Source organism: Pavona decussata, unplaced genomic scaffold, assembly GCF_977016875.1.
Source record: "Pavona decussata unplaced genomic scaffold, jaPavDecu1.1 SCAFFOLD_143, whole genome shotgun sequence".
In the NCBI taxonomy this organism is placed as follows: domain Eukaryota; kingdom Metazoa; phylum Cnidaria; class Anthozoa; order Scleractinia; family Agariciidae; genus Pavona; species Pavona decussata.
In genome coordinates, this window is record NW_028145556.1 from 2,417,501 (window position 1) to 2,430,735 (window position 13,235).

The following is a 13,235-nucleotide window of genomic DNA, read 5'->3' on the forward strand; positions in this document are numbered from 1 at the left end:
AAAATAAAGATATTAACCGTATTAGCAAATAAATTAGTAATACAGTACCTGTAATTTGATAACAAGATAACGTATAATAGATAAATTTGTAAAAACACGGAATGCAATGATCTTGGCGAAAGCAATATTTAAGAAAGGTGCTTGCTAATTAAAAAAGGTATTTTAGCATCAATTTAGCAGTTTATGACAGGAGAATTGATCGAGGGTAACCATGCATTTTTTAGGGATAATGAAATAAAAATAATACTAAAATGCTCTAATTTTCTTTTTGGACTTCAATGATCCTTGCTGAGATCTCCTTTAATTTTTCCAGCATAATCGTTAGCCGTGAAAAAAGATCTTTGTTTTGATGAGTTTCGTCAAGAGAGGATCCTCTCTTGGTTTCGTTCAGAAACCCGAGAAATTCTTCGGCAATATCAAGTTCACAAAATATCAAGATACGCAACGCAGAACGCCTGCGCAGTAGCAAAAAGAAGGCAACGTCCTTCAGTATTGACCAGGGCGCACCGTGGTACGGCCGACCATTAGCAACCTGTTCTGTTGGATTTTTAGGTACAATACACCAACGTGTCTCTTAATTCCTGTTATTTCGTCAATTCTTTTTTAAACAAATTTCAAGGATACGTGACTGGGTTGGAAATTTATTAACTCATCCTACGCTGTTTAAATTAACGTTTTTTGTTGCTTACATCGCAATAGTCAAGCGCCGAAAATTTGAAAACAAAGAAAGTTTGGTAATTACATGGGTTATAAAACAACCTTTGTTTGTATGAAGACTTCGAAGGATTAACTTCACACATATTGTACACTTTTTGCGCCATTTTCTAAGCAACCCGCGTGAAAATTTCTGCAATCAAGGAGTATTTTAAAACAACAACAAACAAATTATTTGTGGCATGAATAGAGTAAACACCCTGTTGAGTTTGGTAAGAACAACGGCAAACAATACTGAAAGAAGCTTAAGCGATTTCTTTATTACCAGAACATGTCTGCTTGGTACTGAGTTTATTGATGATACAAGAAGAAATTAAATGACACTCGCTTGGGAATTCAAGCTAATGACCTTGCAAGCGAAATTAAACGGATTAGCAGTAATGGAACTTCAATATTGAAAGCACGCGAAAAAACTCGCACTCTACAACTAAATCAAAAAGTCATTATTACTTTGACGAAGCGTCGTAAGAAAGGAGCTTAATAGTATTAATGAGTAAGCAATCTTTCAAAGGAATCCGTTTATTGTGCATTTGCAATATTTTATCACCAATCCGCTATCATGAAAACGTTCTTTGTGGCTCTTCCATTGTTGAATTCCCAAAGGCATCCTTCTTTAAAATAAAATTGCTTTAATTCAAGGGAAAGCAACTCATCCATTGCATAAGACGTGAGCTTCGTTCTGAGTCGTGTTATGACCTGCTCTCGAATCCGCCACGTCATGTTCAACTTGAAAATGGAGCCGAGATGGAATTCAGAAATTGGACAAGTACTACACACCAACGCAAAGGAAGATAAGAAACTAAAACTTCAGATTACCAGAATAAACACAGCTAAGAAAGAACAACTGGGAAAAATCGATCAGGAAATGATGTCCTTAAGGAGGCAACTACTTGAAGATCGTAAAATTTTAGGTACCCGAAGCGACGTTAAAAGACGGGAAGAGGACAACTGCGACGAAAAGGAGCTCCGCAACAGTATACAGCCAAAGTTAATGGGACCCCTACAAACACCAGAAGTTATTGATCGCAGATCGTTCAAGCCCTTTCATCAACGTCCGCGTCAGAAACTGACTGTGGAACAACTCGAACCACGGCAGTTAAGTCCGTCTAGAATCCATGTTTCTGCTGGCGTGAAAGAAGGGAGTGCCGTCTTCAGGAGAAGACTGTCGGAGGTAAGCGGGAAGCGATCTCCTACTTGTTCAACTCCAGCAGCTCGGTATCCTTCCCGCCGTCACTCCATAGCGGAAATAAATTTTTCTGACTCACTCAGCAAGCTTTGCTCACCGAGGACAAGCTCAGCTAGAGGGCCCAACAACACTAATTTATCTAGCGGCAAAGTTGGTCATCCTCTTCTACGCCAAAGAAGGGCAAGTCTGCCGCACGCCATGATACCAGAGAGGCCGGATCATTTGTCAACGGACTTGCCGAAACTAAACCCAATAAAGCTCTTCCCTGAGAAAACCAGTAAGCTGGCGACTGACGACAGCAGAGCAAATCAGAATGTGAAAGTTGGCAAGTTTAGTAGGCATGTTGATGGCGATGCAAGGTACAAAAGAAGAAATTCTCTACCAAACTTCGGCAGTTTTGCTTCCAACCAAGACTCTTCCGTGGTTAGTAAAGAACGCTTGACCGCTAGACTTGTGTCCAAGGCAAAGTTGCCGGGAAGTTCAGGTGACAGGAACATTCCCGCGGCGCCAGCTAAACACGCGTCGATATTCGGAAGACACCAGAAATACCCAACACCCGTCTCTGAACGATCAAACGAAGGGAACTGGGCTAAACAGGAAGATAGCGATTCACTGGACAGTGTATCCATGGCTGATGAGAATGAAAACACGGTGGGACAAGAGCCCGAACAAGACCAAGAACTCTCAAGTGCGCAAGAACTCAGTTTCATCCCCAAAGCTACACTGCAAGAAAAAATGAACAAGTTTTTTATGGAGTGGGTAGAGGGTTCTGATGAGGAACCCAGAACTGATATTGAGGAACTTTTGCAGGAGTTTAGAAAAGAGAAAAAGGAAGAAGGAAGAGAAGAATTAAACGAGAGAATGGATGAGGATATCGGCGCCACAGCTCAAGATATTGCTGTTCCTGAAGAACCACAGTGACAAGAGAGAAAGTTTGCTTTTACATATTTTGAGACTGATCAAAAGTTTTCCAGAGTTCTAATTCACCAAAGTAGGACTGGCGGAGCCGTCGGAAGATAAGGTTATAGTACACACACTGTACCCGCGCTCCGTAGCCGAGGTTTTTTAAATTCGGTTATCCCTCTCAAAAGAGTGTTAGAGTTCATTTTTGTCTTGTAAGTACAAAGGATGTTTAAAGTCCCTTTTACACTGAAGTTTACTTTTGGTACGGCTCTAATAAAAATGTCAATCGTGGTTTTTGATCATTGAGAGCATAGGCTTGAAGAACTTGATTGAAGGTAGTCGGGCCAAGTTATGCCGACGAGCAGAAAGTAGGTTGGATAAAAGCTTAGTGTAAATGTCTTTCATTTTGGCCCTTGCTTTATTTCTAGTGACCGAAGAGTACTCGCTGCTTCATTTCAAAATTGCTTGTTCGCCACCCAGTAAAGTTATGCGTTTATTAATATATATATATACATCATAGTTTAAGAATTTTGACGGTAAAAATAAAGATTTATTGCTGAACATGGCTGTTCTTGATTTATTATAACATCTAAACAAAATTTGATTGTGAAAACTTTCGAGCTTGTCTAGAACTTTGATCATTGCATCTCTTCCCTGTTTTCCACTCACAGTTTTATCAAAATCTGTTTGTTTACATTCTTTTTGGTAACCAGTGTATATTAACTCAACACGATACTGTGTTGTTAAGCCTCTCTGCCCCCAACCGAGACGGAATATTATCAAATCTTGTCTTATTTTCCGTTCCGGTAACAAAGGATAAAAGGTTGTTTACCGATGATGGATTACTTATTAAAGAAGTTTATGAAACAAATTTCGTTTGGTGTGCGGTGGATAAAAAAGAAGAAAAAGCAGAAAGTCAAACTCGGAAAAAACATTGAATTTAAGCGTTTCAATCAGTTTTGATTGGAATTGAGCTACAGATCTTTGATGTATTTATAAACAGACGCTAGTGTAATCCATCTGTAGATTAATAATAATAAAGGAATTAGTGTTGAGGGGCTGGCGATATTGATGCAGAAAATAGATAAAATAATCGCAAAGCAAAAACTAAAAGGGGACAGAATCGTCAAGACTGCTTTGAAAGCAACTTTGTTAGCACAATCCAAACTGATAATAAAATCGAAATGTTTCTTCGATCAACCCAGGAAACCTACAGAGGTCAACAATTGATCCTTCTAGATATTTCCAGTAAAAGGAGAGGAAAACAGAGGAGGGGGGGGGGGGGGTCTGTCCTTGAGATTTCAGAGGTTAGGAGAAGGGTTGGACGGCTTGAGCTCTGCCTTGAACAATTCAAATCCACGACAGCTTTTTGTTCAGTTACACCCCTCACGATCACCTTTCCATCGTTGTAGCTTTTCAATTTCAAAAATCAGAAATAAACCATTGAAAAGCCTTCCATTACAATGTGTGCGTTTAAAATCTGATAAAAGGTTAAGATGTATTCTCCCCCCTTACCTGACTAGCACGATTATACAACACGTGATGACTGTTATATAATAATGGAGTTAAGTATAGCTTGGATGAAAAGAGCTGTTTTTATCCTTGTCAGTCTGGTTCTTTTTTTAGGGAATCCCAAAGGGTCCAAGGCTATATTAGAAATAATACATGGCGATATTAATAGCCCTTTGATCTAAAAGATCACACGCAAATCACTTTACTTTGGCTTTTTCGAGACAAACGAATGCAAAGATGTTACTGTAATAACAGGTTCAATAATAATCAGCTATAACAGTTTTCGAGCATTTCAAAATGTCTAATATGCCCAGAGGTGTTAATAAAGAAGAGTTATTTATAAATTTGGTTGTTGTCCAAATTAGCTCCCTTTGTTTCAAGCATCGTTCTGTATTCCATTGTATGGACGACAAAAACATTCAGTTAGCATTCATGATAGAGGGAATTTTTTCAGACAGTGAAACAGGTATACCCGGGAAAAGAGTCCGAGTTCTCCCAACCACAGTTAATTAAAGGTAATGGTTATGAAACCTGACAAACTTCTTTGTTATATGTTTTTGTTTGCCTTTTTGGCCTTGACCCTGCACAAACAACAATAGAATTTGAAATGTGTTAGAGCAACTGACCAATCGAAATGCTTTTGTTAAGATATTCGACTGTGTTGTGAACGTTAAAACAAAGGATTGTGCAGGATCGCGGCCCTTCCAACATAAACGAACTGCAGCACCATTGTTTTCATGGCAAGGTTTCATAACAAGTCCCTCAAGTAACTATGTCCCAACAGAAGTCAAACCTAGCTATGACGTTCGACCACTGATTCGGATGCTCTGCCACTGATTCGCGACTTCTGTTGGGAGTACTCGCATTTCTTTTTGCGAGTGTGCCTGTTTCACTGACTGAAAACTGCCTCGATCATTTCTTCACCAGGCTCACACGTAAAACAACACATTCTTCATTAACATTCATCTCGTATCAAGCTTGTGGTGGTCAACTAGAAAGCCTTTGCTACTTTGACCACCACACACATTTTATAATTTGTACTGTATTTATTCGTATGTTGTAATCATCTGTTGTAATACTTTCCTTTCTATGTTAATGTTGTGTAAATAGTGTGAAATAAATGAACCATAAGGGGTTTCGGCACTTTCACTCTAGAAACTTAACTTAGCAATTCCAAAAAAAAAGAATTTGCATTTTAAGCATAGCACTTTTTAATCTTGGGCATTGTATTATGAGCAACTTGAGCCGTTAAATGAGTGAAGTCGATTTACGCTTTTGAAAGCGGCCACTTTTACTTCAGAAGAAAGATTAAACACCAATAGGTATGTAAATGAAACCCTGGCCGTTATCCACTGAGGCGTGGTTTTGCCAGCGCGGCCACAGGCCGGGATCCCCGAGCGTGAGAGACACGAGTCAACAAAAGTATCAAATCTCTTTTTGGACACTCAATTCAAAACTCGTCCAAAAGGCTTTGTCAAAATCTATAAATAACAAGTCGAGCAAAGCTGGCATGTCTCAATATATTTTAATTCGACCATAAACAAACACGACAAAACTGCCACAGCAACACATCGCACTTTATCTCACGCATAAGCGAAAAAAACATGGGCAAGAAAACAAGAACTAGAAGGCGAAATCTAACATCATAACCTCCATGTTGTTCAAAATTAGTTTCGCCAATGTTCACTTTTTCTCCGTCAGTTTAAACGGAAGATTCCACCGAGTCTTGATTCACTTCAGTTGGAGTCGAGTCTGTGACTGCAGACGTCACACTGTTCACGTGCTCTGACGACACGGTTTGAGGCGAGGCTTTTCCTTGGTCATGTGACTCGTTCCCAGTCGTCAGGTTTTGCGATGAGGTCCCGGTTTCATTGTCCGTGGTGGAACTGCTGGGTTCTGCATCAGTTCCTTCTAAATCGAAGTTCTTTGAAGACTGACTGTCGCTGTTCGTAAATAGCTCGGAAGGTGTCAAAAGCTTCTGTTTAGCAACTGGCGCCGAAGCACAACCAACGGAAGGAGCAAGAATTTTCTCTAACAGATCCGAAGAAGGCGAGGTTTTAGACTCAACGCCGGCCTCAGAAGAAGCTAAACTAAGTTCTGATTCTTTACACTCCAACAACTTTTTGTCAGATTCACTGCTCTCTTCGCTGTGGTTATCCGACTCTTCGATTTTTACATTTTCGCAATCCGAACACTTTGCGAGGCCCTTCTTCGCCAGCTGGTATCCAATCGATACTTCTTCGATACTTCCATCACTTCTTGTATTGTGTTCGTACAATATTACACTGGCCGGAGGACCACTGAACTAAAAACAAACAATCAAGTACTTGTCAATTGACTTACCAGACTGTAAAAACAACCGCCTTGTTGAGCTATTATTTATTTATTTATTTATTTATTTTTTTATTTATTTATTTACTTATTTATTTATCTATTTATTGCGTTGTTAACCTTGCCAATGTGCGGTCTTTAAAGTGAAAGTCAGGAGCGACCGAGTAAAGGAAAAGCCAAACTGCGAAAGACGCTAAAAAATACGTTTTCTTTTCTCGCTTCACTCGCCCTCCGGTGACGCATGCGCGCGAGAATCCACGCTTTAGCACACTTCGCGCCTCGCGAGTTCACGCTTTTGGCGATTTACTTCTCCTTCCGTGAATTTCAAGAGGAAAAACAAACACCCGGTCCTTTCTTTTGAGTCTGTGGATGAAATCCTGAAGTGTGACCATTAAAATGAAAGCTACTGAGCAGTACTTTCCTGTGGTGCTGTTTATCATGCTGTGCAAGGTGGTTCTGACTTTTTAGTCTGTGGATGAAATCCTAAAGTGTGGCCATTCAAATGAAAGCTATTGAGCAGTACTTTACTGTGGTGCGGTTATGAAGTCGTTAAGAAAGTAATATTACGGCTTCCTCCTTACCATAGTTTTAGCTACAAGCTTTTTGCCGGCCACTAACTGTATGAGCGCTTCCATGGTGCTCACAGGCCAACACCCGTCATCCATCATTGGTCCTTCTGTGGTGTCTGGGGGTCTGATGTCAGCAAGAAAGCAGCGAGTGGACTGGATCGGTAATTCCAACAACTCGGAGGGAAAACCCCGCAACCTGAAAACAATGAACCATGGATGTCTGACTTAAACACGCTGTTGTTCCGGACAGTGGGTTGGTGAAACTCAGGAATGTAAGAGTCTTCTCAAACTTAAAAGTCAAGGAGAATGTTACTACCCCGACCGAGTCATGGATTAGCCCAGGAAATTGGTAGCATTACGGGCCTGTTTAGTAGTTTACGTAATAGGCCATTTCCGAGTTGCTGTGAACCTCACTATGAAAGCGAGGCTAAGTGCAAAACTTTTCATATGAAAATTAGTTTTGTTTGCGTATGAAACTAATTTTCATAACAAAATCTTTGCACTTAGCCTCGCTTTCATAATGAGGTTCAAAGAAAATGGTCTATTGAAATATTACTAAACTTATGTTCCATTTGCACCAAGGCTCAAACACGTTTAAAAGCTGTTTAGTTAAACACAGTTTAAAATTGTTTCCGTCATGAAATTGCTTTCGGATTTTTGTCGACTATACAGATTTAGCACAAATGAAAGCATAAGTTGAGATTTACTTGAATCCTATGTCAAAACCAATGATTCAGCTTCCTTTTACCAATTTTCATTTTGTTAAACCTGGTTTAATTAAACATGTTTTGTTAGTGTGGATGGGGCTTAAGGTTAGTCCGCGAACATTGTACTTACAGACTTAAGCTTAAAACTCAAATGAAATTATTTTGAACAAGAAAAGCAGAAACCTTCGTTACCAGTTAGAACACTGGCAATCGGCTTCCAGCAAAAGGCCCTGTTAACACATTCACAGAAACTGCGATGAGAGCATCGCCATGATATCAAAACAAGTTGCTCAGTCATTCTTAGTCACAAGACATTGTCAAGGGTGTATCTCCGTTGGGTTGAAGCCTGTATTGTATCGTTTCCGGAAAAAAATTGATACACCAAGGATGCAGCTGAGAAAAACCTTAGCAGGCTCATTGATACTCCCAGCCGGATCCGTTGGACTGCGCGGGGCAACCTGCAACGTTTGCAACGTCTTATGTGGTTCGTCGAGAGAACAAAACAACGAACAACAGATCAATGTTCCCAACCGTAAACAACAATGCTGCTGCAGGTTATCAGGGTCCAGTGAAAATAGAGCTTTTGAAAGGTGCAGGTCTACTAGACTGTGCACTTTTAGAATTAGTCTCAAGTAATTGTGTTCTGTTGAAAATTCAGACGGTGTTCTCGCCCTTCACTAAACTGACATCATCATAAGTATAATAATAACTAACAACTTATAACTTAATAACTAAACCCTTTTTTTTTTTTGCTTTTAAATAAAGGTGTCTATTTATCTATACTGCGATTTTTATCATAGAATGATCAAAGGCGCATTACAGCATGAAAACTTAAGTATGATAAATTCACGTTATACTAGGCATCAAAAGCTAATTGAAAAAGATGTTGTCAGAGAGGTGAGGATTTAAAATGCTGAAATGATCTAGATTTCCACAGCGTGGAAGCCGCGGTGGCCAAAGACCTATCCCCAAGTGATCACAACATTTTCCCATGAGGGAAGTCTAGTAAAATTCTGTCATTGAGCGTAAAGCCTGATTCCCACTTGTGCGATAAGCACAAGCATAAGCTTGCGACGTTCCCACATGTGAAACAAGTACAAGAAAATAAGGCATAGGCAAACGCAGTAACGTTGGAGGAGATCTGGAAACTGATTCAAGATGGCGGACGAAGAACTTGTGCTTGTGCTTACCTCACGCCAGTTCCCACTTGTGAAATAAGCACAAGCGTGAGATAAGCACAAGCACAAGGAATAGAAAAAAATTATTTTTCTTGTGCTTATGCTTAATGCTTAACTCACGCTTATTTCATGCCGTTCCCGCACGATTTTTCTATGCTTATGCTTGTGCTTATCTCACAAGTGGGAACCAGGTTAAGTGATAAGCAGATTGTTTTGTTCTTGTTATTTGGGTTTCCTTTGTATTCACCTGTCTGTCTTGACCACTTCAGTTGTGCCATAATCCACGTACACGACTCGTACTTCTAAAGGCTTTTCTTGCTCAACTGTCTTCACCTGAGCTCTGTACCACATGTCATCTTCAGAATACCGAGCACAACATAACATGCCTACAACACAGACGGTGAGATGTTATTACCACAAACCGCCAGTGTATATCATATACATATATACGTATGTATTTATTTATTTCATAAAGTAATCACTTCATTCTCTTAGTATAATCTACTCCCTTATTTCTTTTAGTGTCTCTTTAATATATTGTATATCTTCTTCTTGTCTTACTCTGCCCGCTTCGATTAACTTTCGCTACCCGCGGTCTAGTGTATTTAGTAAAAAAAGTTGCATTTCTCTGTATTTTACATTTAATGTATTTATAAATTTAATGTACACTTAATGATGAAATACACATTTTGAGATGATCACCAAACGTCAAACGATTTTTATTGGCAACGAAGGGAAAAGTTTAAAGCGCCAAGGAAATAAAATTTTCACCGTCAACCGAGGAATGGCGTTTGATGTGAATAGCTTTCACCATGCCTGGGAAATACAACCCTCAGATTTGCTACCTTCCAAACCTTAAAGCTGTTTCACACCAAACGTTGAGAACGTGCATGTAAAGGATAAATGGACATCGACTGCAGAAAGTGTGAGGAGTCTGGTCCGAGTTACGGATTGTGGAACCGTTTTTGTAGACGGCGGATGGAAATCGCGCCGATGTCTAAGTGCATTTTCAGCGTTTTCTTAGGTAGTGTAGCTCTTGTTAAATACGTTTCTTATAAAACATTTCCCCCACAGTTGACTGCAAAAAATGCCGCCACCTATTTATCGGCACGATGCCCATCCGGCTACCCAAACGATACCATAATCTCTGACTGTACCAGTCTCGCTGAAGTATTTGCAGTGGTTTTGAACATTTCTTAAAGTGGCACTATCACGGAGATTTTGCCGTATTTCGATCAAAGCTACTCAAATATTTAATGTAGAACCTTTTCTCTAACATGAACTTGATCGAAGAGCACCGGGTGGAAAATATTAACTGATTTCTCCAATGAAGACCAAGCTATAAATGAGTTTTTTTTAGCAATTTCTCCAAAATCCGAGTTGTAATCCATCTCCATCCATGCCATCTACAGCAAAAGATAACAAATACTAGATTTTGAATACTCGTTAACATTACCAAATCATCATTTTAACACTCCTATCGATACAAGGCACACTAAATATCAGTGACACTGCCCCTTTAAGTCAATCTGTATCACGCATGACAAGTACTTTTGAAATTTGAAAGGAGCTTTGAAATTTTCACGTCAGTTTTGAATATCGCTGGCGAGATTTCCTTGGTTTATTGACGGTATAAAGCTAAAATAACAATTGTCTCCCAAGTATTATGAACTTTTTTTCAATTAATAAGTCTCTTTTGGAAAGATTTCCAGAGCAATCTTCAAGACTTCACTAAAATGCCTGACCAAAGAGGAATCCGAATGTTCATTTCATTCTCGGACATACTGGTCACACGTGACATAGACTAGGGAGCTACGCCGCAAAACAATAGGTTAGATGAGCAAAAACAATCGCTCTGCATGTGCGTTTTACATTTTGGTACATTTCTTTGCCGTCCTCTGCAAAAAACGACGTGAAATGACCACATTTAAGGTTTTGTGGAGAACGTGAACGCACGACGGTGAATTTCTCATTTTTTTTCTTAACTTGTAGGCGACTCCTGCCAATTTGGTTCCTGGATAGTAGCACAAATGTAACAAAGTTATATTTTCACGTGACGCTTTCGTTGCCGTTGCCGTCCTCGTTGCTTATGCTCCCTAGTGTGTCACACGCGTGCTGTATAAGACCTTCCCTCACCTTCAGTAGCAGTGGTGAGCGGAGTGTAATTCTTGAAGAAATCTGGCTCATTAATCTTCGCCATGATTTCCTCTAACGACTGTAACTCCTCCGAGGCACTCTCTAGGGTGGGGTCGTAATCATTAGAGAACCCTTCGTCTATGTCCGTGGGCGGAACCCGCTGGATAAACAGACAGTCGGGTCGTTCTATATGAGTGATGGTGACGTCAAACCGAATGCAGTCTCCAGGGAGTTCCGTGTGAGCCAGCATACATTCAGCTTCTCGTGAACTGATCATCTGAGCATGCGCTCTGTGATAAACAAGAAACCGATTTCATGTGACATTACGATTACTTCGAAAGTAGCAATTAGCTGACGCTGGGCCGTGCAGAAAAACATCAATTCCAAAACTTGGTGTGCAACTTTTTTTAGCCGTTTTAATCTTTTTAACTCGTGAATGCGCGTAGCGCAATGAACGAGTTATAGCGATAGCTGACTTTTGACTTGGTTGGTTGGTTGGTTGGTTGTTCGGTTCTGTCGTTAACTTTCGGGCGTGCGCAGTGAGTGAGTTTTAAATTCAATTAGTGGAAAAGACACGCGAACATTTATTATTCACGGCGCATCAGGAAATTCTTATTCAATATGTAGAGAATAATTTGACGATCATTTAGTGCAAGAATGGAGACTTTTCGTTCAATCTGGGCGAAGTTACAAGTTTTTTCAGTTTTTGAGGAAGTCCTGGGTCGTAAACTCAATTAGTGAAAGAAAAAAAAAACGCGAAACTTTTTTTCACGACGCGTCAGAATTCTCTCATTCATTCTGTAGAAAATAATTTGACAATCATTTCAGTGTAAGAATGGAGATTTTTCGTTGAATCTGAGCAAAGTTATAGGTTTTTTTCGTTTTTTTCTACAAAGTGCGGTTTCTTTGAAGAATTTAAAATAATTTAATTTAGAAACAATTTAATTAAAAAATAATTTAATTTGTCAGTTTTCACGTGAAAGCGGAACGTGCCATGTCACGCATCATTGACGTCGTAAACAAAATTATGCAAATTTCTGGTGAAATGAACACTTTAAGATCTTGTCAGCTTTCATAGAGGTTTCAAAGGGAAAAAATGTTTCATTTTCGAAATTTACAACTGGTAATTTATGGGAAAGCAAACGGACGCGGTCGATAAATAATTCTTATTTAGCAAGAGCTTGTCATAGTTCATCATTTTTACTTGAGGATTGCGTGGACTGAACTCCAAAGGAAAAATTTCACGCATTTATGTCGGGCATGAAAGCTAATGCGATACTTTGTTGAACAGATTTCCCTTTGTGAGATCGGCTTGCCCTACAGTAATTTTGTAATTTTAATTCCCAAAAAAACTTCACTTGCTTATCGGGCAAGTGATGGTTAGAATCCACTAGCCCGATCGCAAAATCCAGTAGCCCCGGACTATCGGGGACACGAATTTGCATGGCGTAGCTGCACATGGCGTGCTTCTATGAACTTTGAATTAAAAAACACGTGATTTTTTTAATCGGCGCATCAGAATAATCTTATTCAATCTGTAGAGAATAATTTGACAATCATTTTTGTAGCACAAGAATGATTATTTTTCGTTACATAATCGGGCAAAGATATAATTTCTTTTAGCTTTCAAGGAAGTTTCCGTAGCCGTGTAAATTTCAATTACTATGTGTCATCTGCATTCACGAGTTGGCTCACAGGAGCCTTTGATTTTTTTTTAATAATAAAACGAAACAATCACAACAAACTGACAGTAAATTACCGTGGCAAATACAACAACCATACAAGAACTGACAAATTTGTTCAACAAATGCTGCGCGAATACCACAACATCAACACTCCGAAACTTACTGTAACACCACCACACTCCACACCACTATGCTACTAACAAACAAAAGATTACACTTGAAACTAATCCACAATGTCAATAATATCTGAATGATAAATTAATTTAAATGATAAAAGGATTATATTCTCCTCTCTTAAAGCTACAATTTATTTC

The 13,235-nt window shown here is 39.4% G+C and overlaps 1 protein-coding gene across 3 annotated transcripts in view; it reads right to left on the bottom strand.

Annotated features, from left to right (window-relative positions):
• Positions 1-5,821: 5,821 nt before the first annotated feature.
• LOC146466578 (tudor domain-containing protein 1-like) overlaps positions 5,822-13,235 on the bottom strand; it is a 45,669-nt gene continuing 38,255 nt past the window's right edge. For 2 of the 3 annotated variants that reach the window (XM_085127017.1, XM_085127016.1), the window contains exons 32-35: positions 11,237-11,526; positions 9,348-9,486; positions 7,228-7,411; positions 5,822-6,620 (exon numbers count right to left, since the gene is read on the bottom strand). In XM_085127017.1, the coding sequence (XP_084983143.1) occupies positions 6,018-6,620; positions 7,228-7,411; positions 9,348-9,486; positions 11,237-11,526 (1,216 nt within the window). In that variant the 3' untranslated portion in view covers positions 5,822-6,017. The remainder of the gene's footprint in view (positions 6,621-7,227; positions 7,412-9,347; positions 9,487-11,236; positions 11,527-13,235) is intronic. The other variant, XM_085127018.1, reaches the window with a different exon arrangement.